Source organism: Oryzias latipes, chromosome 18, assembly GCF_053564925.1.
Source record: "Oryzias latipes strain Hd-rR chromosome 18, Olatipes_Hd-rR_3.1".
Classification (NCBI taxonomy): Eukaryota; Metazoa; Chordata; class Actinopteri; order Beloniformes; family Adrianichthyidae; genus Oryzias; species Oryzias latipes.
In genome coordinates, this window is record NC_136254.1 from 264,183 (window position 1) to 276,643 (window position 12,461).

At 32.5% G+C, this 12,461-nt stretch overlaps 2 protein-coding genes across 8 annotated transcripts in view; one reads left to right on the forward strand and one right to left on the reverse strand.

Annotated features, from left to right (window-relative positions):
• Nucleotides 1-12,461, forward strand: part of LOC144987262 (uncharacterized) — a 211,522-nt gene that overhangs the window by 150,617 nt on the left and 48,444 nt on the right. The gene's annotated exons all lie outside the window — the stretch shown is intronic.
• The window catches only part of pde5ab (phosphodiesterase 5A, cGMP-specific, b), a 172,615-nt gene that overhangs the window by 10,225 nt on the left and 149,929 nt on the right, over nucleotides 1-12,461 (reverse strand). For all 7 annotated transcript variants that reach the window (XM_023965935.2, XM_078936480.1, XM_078936478.1 and 4 more), the window contains exon 14: nucleotides 2,947-3,072. In XM_023965935.2, the coding sequence (XP_023821703.1) occupies nucleotides 2,947-3,072 (126 nt within the window). The remainder of the gene's footprint in view (nucleotides 1-2,946; nucleotides 3,073-12,461) is intronic.

A 12,461-nucleotide genomic window follows, 5' to 3' on the forward strand; every position in this document is an offset into this window, starting at 1 on the left:
TTAAACTTTTACATTAGACAGTTGGATCTGCCCCAAACTTGTTTTTAGATGATACACTGTATTTGGCCTGTGTGAAAGCTCATCTGAACTGATCTGCCTGGAAACATGAGTCTTGGTTTGTTTGCAAGTAACCCTTGGTATAGTTCGCAAACTAAACACAAATGCACTATCAAGAGGATCCAAAGACGTGCACCCCGTGTGGATTCAGTTTAAAGAATGATTCATTACAGTTTAATATTACACAGAACTCTTAAAGAGGAACCAACTGATCCACAGCTGAAGATGTGCAAACTAGGACCAGGATATGAAAAAGAAAACAAGAAAAACAGACCATGCCTATAGTCTGCTGACATGTACGTATATTACTATAAGCACCGGCTTTCTGATGACACATACTGTTCAGATATGGACCACGGGTTCCTTCTATAGAACTGTGATGTATGCAGAACTATAACTGATTCTGCAGAAAGTCCAAACCAGACCTTTGGTGGGAATGATCTGAGGGGAGTACATAAGCCATGTGCTCGTCCACACAAGCTCCAATCATAAGTCATTTCTTACTGTAGTGTAGAGAACAAAAAGACGTGCTGATAATTACTAGATGGTTTTACATGAGGTCACATCAAAGTCAACTTAAGGTTCCACTCCGATCATCTTTTGATAGATTTGCAAAGTGATTCTAGTGGTCTTTTAATGATGATGATGTTATTTTTAGCCCAAATCTAAAAACCTGTGTCATTTTCTAGGACATAGTTTCTGCAGAGCGGCAGGAGTTCATCAGAAATGTATTAATGAGTTGTGGGTGGTACTGTTGGTGCTGAGTAAGCCTGTCTCCACTTTCCATCATCCATCTGTTTACAGCAGGGGGGTCAACCTCATTTTCACTGAGGGCCACATCAGCATAGTGTCTGTCCTCAAAGGGCCAGATATGACTTATACATGTAATGAAAAATAAATGTAACTACTCCTTGATGTTAAATACCTTGTTATTCATTTATTAGTACCTTTTAAAGTGACAATTAAAGTTGCATAGAAAACATGTTTGCTTGTTACTTTAGCATAAATCCTTTAAATTTTGACCGCTTATTAAAACCCACATAACTCCATCAATGAAGGATCAAACTGTCCAAGTGAATAAAGATAAATAACATAAAACTGAGCTAGAAAGAACATGTATGACACGTGTAACATTTTACAAAGAAAGGCTGCACACAGCCTTGGCTCCAACTAGGGCTGTGACGATAACCGCATCACCGCACTTTTTTTTTAAAGTTTTTTTTTTTTTTAAAGTTTTGCATATGGTGCGTGATTGGAACTACAATAAACGCATTAAACACGTTCATCTTTGTGATAATTTACTCTCTCTGCTAGTCCTGTGTTCAGACTTCAAGGGTTTCTATGGGAAACCTTTTATCACTCTTCTCCTTCTCTCCTGGTCGCATCCGCCTGCGCGCGGCTGTCAGTGTCTCGAGAAGCACGCGGCACGTGCGCACTCTAACTACACACACACACGTGCGCTGTTTCTGAAACACACACACACATTATCATTCTACAAAAGAAGTTTCTGTCTTGCGAGGAAATATGACAAATTTACTGCGGTCTAATTATTCATTTCCATTACAAGCTGCGTGCGTTCTTGAGTGCGCGTCACGCCGGAGGATTTTGTGTTGGGGGGGGGGGGGGGGGGGATACTCTGTAACACCAAACATGAGCGCGCACTGTTAGATTTCCATGAATATCACTACATTTTTTGTTTGGGAACTATTTTGTGCAGCGCAAAGTTACGTGTCTGTATAAACAAAGGCGGAGCCTCCTGCCCCGCGTTCTTCATGGGTGTCAGGCTTCACGGGTGGGGGTGGGGGGGTTGGGTGGGGCTGCGGTTAACCGCGACACCACGTCCCCTGGTGGTTCATCACCGCGGCACCATCACAGCTCTAGCTCCAACTGATGGTTTGATGACAACAGTTTGTCTGCATTCACACATAAGAGCTGCAAACATTGGATAATTACAACAGCAGCTACACACAAATAATATGTAATCAACCAAAAATAAAAGTATTTAAAGAGATTAAAAACTTTTATGCTCTCGCGGGCCACATAAAATGACATGATGGGCCACTTTTGGCCCCCGGGTCTTGAGTTTGACACATGTGGTTTACACAATCTCCTGCCAGCTTACAGCCCCTCCCACCCCTAGTGCTGCAACAAGAATGGCAGCAATATCGTAGCTATCCAGCCGTACAGCTTAGATAGATTTAAACTGCATTTTTTTTGTCTGCTCCTGATTCACCACATACACCATTTTCTTTGGAATGCTAATGAAAATTGTGTTTTTAATCATTTTTCTCATGATAGGGGACACATCTGCAGAAAATTAAGATGAAAACTTTAAGTATTTCGATTCAAACCATGTTGGATCAGGAGCAAATAACAACATACGTTTGAAAAAAACTCAGGTTTGTGACGCAGCAACTGAACCGAGCGGGTCAAAGTCTCTCTGCTCCTCCTCCTCACCCCCCGTGTACATCTTTGTTTGCCCCGTCGGAGCTGGAATCTGGATCCAAACGGGATAGTTCTGATATTGATCACCAATTGTTTGTACCACTAATGTTAGCTTGAGGCAGTAAGCTTGCATGGCAGCGAGGAAATAGAGCTCTTAGTGACGGGATGGGGAGGAGGTTGGGTTGCTCCTGGCAAGCAGTCCCGCCCACAACTCCCTAACTGAGAAAAAACAGCACAGGTTTTTGATTTTGTCTAAAAACCACAAAATCTTAATTAAAAGGCCACTGGAAACGCAATGTGGGGTTCAGTGTCTTCAACACACGGGCAGCTAGAGCAGAACCTGGACTTGCAGTCTTCCAGTCCACTCCACCAACCTCTGGTTCAGCCGCCGCATGAGTGAGAAAAGTGCTGAAAGGCGCTGTCTAAGCGAGGAGTCCCTCTTACCTGCAGTCGGCCTGATTTAAGGAGTGCAAACATGCACTGGGCGGTGTTGAAGGCATGTCTCCAGTTGTGATAGGCCACACTCTTCCTGTAGTTCTTCTTCACACTCAGGATCCACTGACACAAACTCTACCGAGGGGACAGAACACAAACACTGATGCAGTGAACGGCTGATTCAACCCACATTTTCAGCCTGAAGCCTTTGGCCTTCAACACTTTACCTCAAGAGAAAAAGAGCTGATTGAAAACCACCACAGAAGGCAGAAAGCCCAGGTCATGAAAAATGAATGAAGTGTCACCAGTCAGTCAACAGTCAGCAAAAGTGGAAATGAGGAGTAAGCAGCTGACCCACAGATTAGTGTGCTCTGCTGTTGGAGAACCCGACACCGTGTTTCAGCTAATCTCTCACATTTCTGTTCTCTAGGGGTCATTGCACCATGACCTAGCAAGGGGAATCACAGCACAGAGAATATGCTGGAAAGATGGGGGGGCTGGCCTGTCAGACGCTGTGGGGCCTGTTTTTGGCTTACTTTGGTCAGGCATCACCCAGCATGCCCTCCATAGGTGAAGCAACCCTGTACTAAGGCATTTCAGTTAAAAACACAAAGCGCTTCACATAAAAGCAGATAAAACAGTCATAAAAACCGAAAATTGTTAAAAACAGCAAACAAAGGACAATCACACAAAGATGGGACCCCTCCCTCACCCCCCCCCCCCCAACGCACCCACCCACACCCCACCTACCCAGTTCCCCCCGTAGAACCCTGAACAGAAACAAAGAACTGCAGCTTAAAGAAGGTCTGGCTCGGTTCTGCTGTGAGGAAACGATATGATGGGGATCCATTTATTCCAAGGCCCAGTCGGACCACAGGCGTCACTACCACAGCGCCCACCCAACACAGAGCAGGCTAGGACCCACTCCATGGCTATTAAACCACAGAGCGGGACCCCAGCCCGCCCAACGAGAACGGGCACTGCAGCAACAGCACCCCCTACAGGTCAAGCAGGTGGTGCCCCAGAAAAATGGATCCCCAAGAGGAAACACTGGAGTTAAAAACATCAGAATAAAAATTATCATAAAATAACAACAATTAAAATAGAAAAAAGATAAAAAAATAAAATAAGATTTAACAATTTTAGTAATTAAAAAATAAAATACGTAAACTGATTAAAACATAACCTACGTATCATTGGTAAAATAACAATAAAGAGAATAGCATATTAAAAACAGAGATAATAATAGTCCTTGCAAATAAATAAATGAATAAATACGTAAATAAAAAAATTAATAAATAGATAGATAAAAAATAAAAAGACATAGGAAATGTTCAAAGTCATTTAAAAGCCAGACTAAAAAGGTGGGTCTTGAGCCTCTTCTTAAAAACCTCTACAGTCTCTGCGGCCCTGAGGCTCTCTGGCATCACATTTACATCATGAAAAACCTGGGTGTGGTGTTCGACAGGCTTCAGAATAACACACGCCTCCATGCAACTAATGCCAGTATGTCCCTACGGTAAATGACATGTTATTTTCTGTTTAAACTTTGTTTTTTATGTGATCTGTTTCACAAAAGCTATAAGATATTATTTTAAATGCAAGACTTAGGGACTTGGGTTTCAACTGTGGGTTTTGTAAATATTATGGACCAGAGAAATCCGGTTCTTTGTATTTTGAGGGTTGGGCCTGGTGTTTAATCAATGTAACGCTCATAATTTATCTCGCACACACAAATCCACAGCTGCACAAACAAGCGGTTATGAGGATTTTTATAATTAATATTAGAAGGCAGATTGTCTTAATATTTTTTGCCCCTGCTGTAGAACGGTGTTGTGACGTTCCGCTCACTGAGTGGAGGGCGACTGTTACAATGTTATCCTAATGTTATACTGATGTTACACTACACTAATGTTATACTGATGTTACTCTAATGTTATACTATTGTTGTACTGATGTTACTCTAATGTTACACTGATGTTTATTTTCATGTAATACTACTGTTATACTGATTTTAATCTAATGTTATACTAATGTTACTCTGTTATACTAATGTTATACCAATGTTACTCTAATGTTACACTGATGTTTAATTAATGTTACTCTAATGTTATACTATTTTTGTACTGATGTTATACTAATATACTAATGTTATACTAATATTACTCTAATGTTACTCTTCTGTCTATTTCGGCTTTTCCCATCAGGGGTCGCCACAGCGAACAAGTCACATGGTAAACTTGGCAATGTTTTACACCGGATGCCCTTCCTGACGCAACCTTCTCAAAGCAACCGGGCTTGGGACCGGCACAGAAGCAGAGAAGGGAACAGGGAGCAGCCCGGATTCGAACCCATGTTTCACGGACGGAAGGCGCTGCAAACCAGCACGAGCTATACCGGCTCCCTTAATATTACTCTAATGTTACAGTGATGTTAAATTAATTTTACTCTAATGTTATACTATTGTTGTAATGGTGTTATACTAATGTTACTCTAATGTTAAACTAATGTTATACTAATGTAACTCTAATGTTATACTGATGTTACTCTAATGTTATACCGATATTTCTTTAATGTTACTCTAATCTTATACTAATGTTACTGTGTTATCCTGATGTTATTCTAATGTTACTCTAATGTTATACTGATGTTAATCTAATGTTACTCTAAAGCTATACAAATGTTATTATGATATTATACTAATGTTATACTAATTGTAGTGGCACTTTCTCTGAGTGTCTTTCTCTTGTACCACCGTTTTAAGTCTGTCCAGCAACTGTTATTTGAAACACGAGTGAGATGTGTTCTTTATCAGCGTTTTATTCCAAAATAAAAACGAACACGAACACGCGGTCAAAAAACTATATCGCTTCCAACTTTCTCAATCAAAAATGAGTCTCGCTAAAAGAATCTCTGTGACATAGCCTTATTTAATTGGAAGTTCAAACAATGATTATTTAAATTAACTTTTAAATGAAAACAGTGCGTTTGGCTTCAAATAATAACTATTAAATATAAACTGTGAATTTGGCTCCAAAACTAATGTTATACTGATCTTATATTGATGTTTTACTGTTATACTAATGTTATACTAATGTTTTAACTAATGTTACTCTAATGTTATATTAATGTTATACTAATGTTACTCTAATGTTTTACTAACGTTACACTAATGTTACTCTAATGTTATACTAATGTTACTCTAATGTTTTACTAATGTTATATTAATGTTACTCTAACGGTATACTAATGTTACTCTAATGTTTTTACTATTGTTATACTAATGTTATACTAATGTTACTCTACTGTTATACCAATGTTACTCTAATGTTTTATTAATGTTATACTAATGTTACTCTAATGTTATATTAATGTTACTCTAATGTTACTCTAATGTTTTACTAATGTTACTCTAATGTTTCACTAATGTTACTCTAATGTTTAACTAATGTTACTCTAATGTTATACTAATGTTACTCTAATGTTATACTAATGTTACTCTAATGTTATACTAATGTTACTCTAATGTTTTACTAATGTTACTCTAATGTTTTACTAATGTTATACTAATGTTACTTTAATGTTTTACTAACGTTACACAAATGTTACTCTAATGTTTTACTAATGTTATTCTAATGTTACTCTAATGTTTTACTAATGTTACTCTAATGTTTAACTAATGTTACTCTAATGTTACTCTAATGTTATACTAATGTTACTCTAATGTTTGACTAATGTTACTCTAATGTTTTACTAATGTTATACTAATGTTACTCTAATGTTTTACTAATGTTACTCTAATGTTTTACTAATGTTATACTAATGTTACTTTAATGTTTTACTAATGTTACTCTAATGTTATACTAATGTTACTCTAATGTTTGACTAATGTTATACTAAAGTTACTCTAATGTTATACTAATGTTACTTTAATGTTTTACTAACGTTACACAAATGTTACTCTAATGTTTTACTAACGTTACACAAATGTTACTCTAATGTTATACTAATGTTACTCTAATGTTTTACTCATGTTATTCTAATGTTACTCTAATGTTTTACTAATGTTACTCTAATGTTTAACTAATGTTATATTAATGTTACTCTAATGTTATACTAATGTTACTCTATTTTTTTTTTACTATTGTTATACTAATGTTACTCTAATGTTTTACTAATGTTATACTAATGTTACTCTAATGTTTTTACTATTGTTATACTAATGTTACTCTAATGTTTTACTAATGTTATTCTAATGTTACTCTAATGTTTTACTAATGTTACTCTAATGTTATACTAATGTTACTCTAATGTTTTACTAATGTTACTCTAATTTTTTACTAATGTTACTCTAATGTTTTACTAATGTTACTCTAATGTTTTACTAATGTTATACTAATGTTACTCTAATGTTTTTACTATTGTTATACTAATGTTACTCTAATGTTTTACTAACGTTACACAAATGTTACTCTAATGTTATACTAATGTTACTCTAATGTTTTACTAATGTTATTCTAATGTTTAACTAATGTTATATTAATGTTACTCTAATGTTATACTAATGTTACTCTAATTTTTTTTACTATTGTTATACTAATGTTACTCTAATGTTTTACTAATGTTATACTAATGTTACTCTAATGTTTTTACTATTGTTATACTAATGTTACTCTAATGTTTTACTAATGTTATTCTAATGTTACTCTAATGTTTTACTAATGTTACTCTAATGTTATACAAATGTTACTCTAATGTTTTATTAATGTTATTCTAATGTTACTCTAATGTTTTACTAATGTTACTCTAATGTTTTACTAATGTTACTCTAATGTTTTACTAATGTTATACTAATGTTACTCTAATGTTTTTACTATTGTTATACTAATGTTACTCTAATGTTTTACTAATGTTATACTAATGTTACTCTAATGTTTTACTAATGTTACTCTAATGTTATACTAATGTTACTCTGTTATACTAATGTTACTCTAATGTTATACTAATGTTACTCTAATGTTATACTAATGTTACTCTAATGTTTTACTAATGTTATACTAATGTTACTCTAATGTTTTACTAACGTTACACAAATGTTACTCTAATGTTTTACTAATGTTATTCTAATGTTACTCTAATGTTTTACTAATGTTACTCTAATGTTATACTAATGTTACTCTAATGTTTTACTAATGTTACTTTAATGTTACTCCAATGTTTTACTAACGTTACACAAATGTTACTCTAATGTTTTACTAATGTTATTCTAATGTTACTCTAATGTTTTACTAATGTTATTCTAATGTTACTCTAATGTTTTACTAAAGTTACTCTAATGTTATACTAATGTTACTCTAATGTTTTACTAACGTTACACAAATGTTACTCTGTTTTACTAACGTTACACAAATGTTACTCTAATGTTATACTAATGTTACTCTAATGTTTTACTAATGTTATATTAATGTTACTCTAATGTTTTACTAATGTTACTCTAATGTTTAACTAATGTTATATTAATGTTACTCTAATGTTATACTAATGTTACTCTAATTTTTTTTACTATTGTTATACTAATGTTACTCTAATGTTTTACTAATGTTATACTAATGTTACTCTAATGTTTTTACTATTGTTATACTAATGTTACTCTAATGTTTTACTAATGTTATTCTAATGTTACTCTAATGTTTTACTAATGTTACTCTAATGTTATACTAATGTTACTCTAATGTTTTACTAATGTTATTCTAATGTTACTCTAATGTTTTACTAATGTTACTCTAATGTTTTACTAATGTTACTCTAATGTTTTACTAATGTTATACTAATGTTACTCTAATGTTTTTACTATTGTTATACTAATGTTACTCTAATGTTTTACTAATGTTATACTAATGTTACTCTAGTGTTTTACTAATGTTACTCTAATGTTATACTAATGTTACTCTGTTATACTAATGTTACTCTAATGTTATACTAATGTTACTCTAATGTTATACTAATGTTACTCTAATGTTTTACTAATGTTATACTAATGTTACTCTAATGTTTTACTAACGTTACACAAATGTTACTCTAATGTTTTACTAATGTTATTCTAATGTTACTCTAATGTTTTACTAATGTTACTCTAATGTTATACTAATGTTACTCTAATGTTTTACTAATGTTACTTTAATGTTACTCCAATGTTTTACTAACGTTACACAAATGTTACTCTAATGTTTTACTAATGTTATTCTAATGTTACTCTAATGTTTTACTAAAGTTACTCTAATGTTATACTAATGTTACTCTAATGTTTTACTAACGTTACACAAATGTTACTCTGTTTTACTAACGTTACACAAATGTTACTCTAATGTTATACTAATGTTACTCTAATGTTTTACTAATGTTATATTAATGTTACTCTAATGTTATACTAATGTTACTCTAATTTTTTTTTACTATTGTTATACTTATGTTACTCTAATGTTTTACTAATGTTATACTAAAGTTACTCTAATGTTTTTACTATTGTTATACTAATGTTACTCTAATGTTTTACTAATGTTATTCTAATGTTACTGTAATGTTTTACTAATGTTACTGTAATGTTTTACTAATGTTACTCTAATGTTTTACTAATGTTATACTAATGTTACTCTAATGTTTTTACTATTGTTATACTAATGTTACTCTAATGTTTTACTAATGTTATTCTAATGTTACTCTAATGTTTAACTAATGTTACTCTAATGTTTAACTAATGTTACTCTAATGTTATACTAATGTTACTCTAATGTTATACTAATGTTACTCTAATGTTTTACTAATGTTACTCTAATGTTTTACTAATGTTATACTAATGTTACTCTAATGTTTTACTAACGTTATACTAATGTTACTCTAATGTTTTACTAACGTTACACAAATGTTACTCTAATGTTTTACTAATGTTATTCTAATGTTACTCTAATGTTTTACTAATGTTACTCTAATGTTATACTAATGTTACTCTAATGTTTTACTAATGTTACTTTAATGTTACTCTAATGTTTTACTAATGTTACTCTAATGTTATACTAATGTTACTCTAATGTTTTACTAATGTTACTCTAATGTTATACTAATGTTACTCTAATGTTTTACTAATGTTACTTTAATGTTACTCTAATGTTTTACTAATGTTACTCTAATGTTATACTAATGTTACTCTAATGTTTTTACTATTGTTATACTAATGTTACTCTAATGTTTTACTAATGTTATTCTAATGTTACTCTAATGTTTAACTAATGTTACTCTAATGTTTAACTAATGTTACTCTAATGTTATACTAATGTTACTCTAATGTTATACTAATGTTACTCTAATGTTTTACTAATGTTACTCTAATGTTTTACTAATGTTATACTAATGTTACTCTAATGTTTTACTAACGTTATACTAATGTTACTCTAATGTTTTACTAACGTTACACAAATGTTACTCTAATGTTTTACTAATGTTATTCTAATGTTACTCTAATGTTTTACTAATGTTACTCTAATGTTATACAAATGTTACTTTAATGTTACTCTAATGTTTTACTAATGTTACTCTAATGTTATACTAATGTTACTCTAATGTTTTACTAATGTTACTCTAATGTTATACTAATGTTACTCTAATGTTTTACTAATGTTACTCTAATGTTTTACTAATGTTACTTTAATGTTACTCTAATGTTTTACTAATGTTACTCTAATGTTATACTAATGTTACTCTAATGTTTTACTAATGTTACTCTAATGTTTTACTAATGTTACTCTAATGTTTTACTAATGTTACTTTAATGTTACTCTAATGTTTTACTAATGTTACTCTAATGTTATACTAATGTTACTCTAATGTTTTACTAATGTTACTCTAATGTTTTACTAATGTTACTCTAATGTCATACTAATGTTACTCTAATGTTTTACTAATGTTACTTTAATGTTACTCTAATGTTTTACTAATGTTACTCTAATGTTGTACTATTGTTACTCTAATGTTTTACTAACGTTACACTAATGTTATATTAATGTTACTCTAACGTTATACTAATGTTACTCTGTTTTTACTATTTTTATACTAATGTTACTCTAATGGTTTTCTAATGTTATAGTAATGTTACTCTACTGTTATACTAATGTTACTCTACTGTTATACTAATGTTATACTAATGTTTCTCTAATGTTTTACTAATGTTACTCTAATGTTATACTGATGTTTTAACCTAATCTTTTCACTAGTACCTCACTTTGTTTTTCTTTTAGCCAAAATAAGAAACTCTTGGGGTAGTAAATCTGCTGTTATCTGCTGTAAGTCTTTGAACATAGTTGTTCCTCACGAAGACGAAAAGGGGTTATAGAGGAAGAACAAAACGTTTTTTCAGATCCACATTTCCTCTGTTCATAATGTAATTAAGAAACAGCAGTTATCAAGAACAGAGGAAGTCAAACAGAGTTCAAAGATAATCTTCAGGGAGATGTGTGGAAAGAAAATCAGAAAAAGAAATCAGAACAGTTTGCTCGCAAAGCATCCAAAGAATTGTAAGATACATACAAAGAACCTTAAAAATAATATAACAAGTCTTTTATAAGATCACCAAACACAAACAAAAGTTTTTACAGATAAATCAAACTGATATTTCTTGTACTTGGAAGTAGTTATGTGACGGGATGTGGTCATCATAGAAATGTTTCTCTGCCGCCTGGAAAAAATTTTGGTGGATCTATAAACATGTTTACTTTTTTTTTTTATTATAACTTTATTTTTATTAGTTTTTGTTACATGAACACAAATCTCAAACAACATCACAAAAAAAAACAAGAGAGAAAAGAAAAAGGTCAAGTCCAGGTGTTCCACGTGTCTATCTGTTGTACAGTATCCATTTTTTCCACTTTCGGTGTAATTGTGCCTCTTGCAGCTTCAGCCTGTATGTTATTAATTCCATTGAATATATGTTGTTGATTGTTGCAGTCCATTGCTCCTTTGAAGGGATCTCCGTAGTGCCCCAGTTTCTGGTTATTGTTTTTTTGGCGGCTAGTGACATGACTTTAAATAAATATTTGTCACTTTGGTTGATTAGGTTTCCTGAAAACATGTACAGATAAAACAGTTCTGGCAACAAAGGAATTTTGTAACCCAGCACTTTGCATGTGAGATCACCCACCATATTCCAAAAACCTGTTACATTCTGACATTTCCAAAATACATGAGAGTGGTCAACATTTATTTCTCCACATCCGCGCCAAGAGCTCTGATTTGTTTTCAAATGTTTGTTCTTCAGTTTAGGTGTTATGAAAAATCTAATAAGGTTCTTCCAGGCAAACTCTCTCCACGTTCGAGATCCAGTGGTGGTATGGTGATGTCTCCACATATCTAACCAGTCCTGTTCAGTTATCCTTATGTTTAATTCTCTTTCCCAGTTATCTTTTACTTTCAAAGTTGTGTTTTCGTCATATTCCATCAATGATTTATATAGCATACTAATCAATTTAGTATTGTTG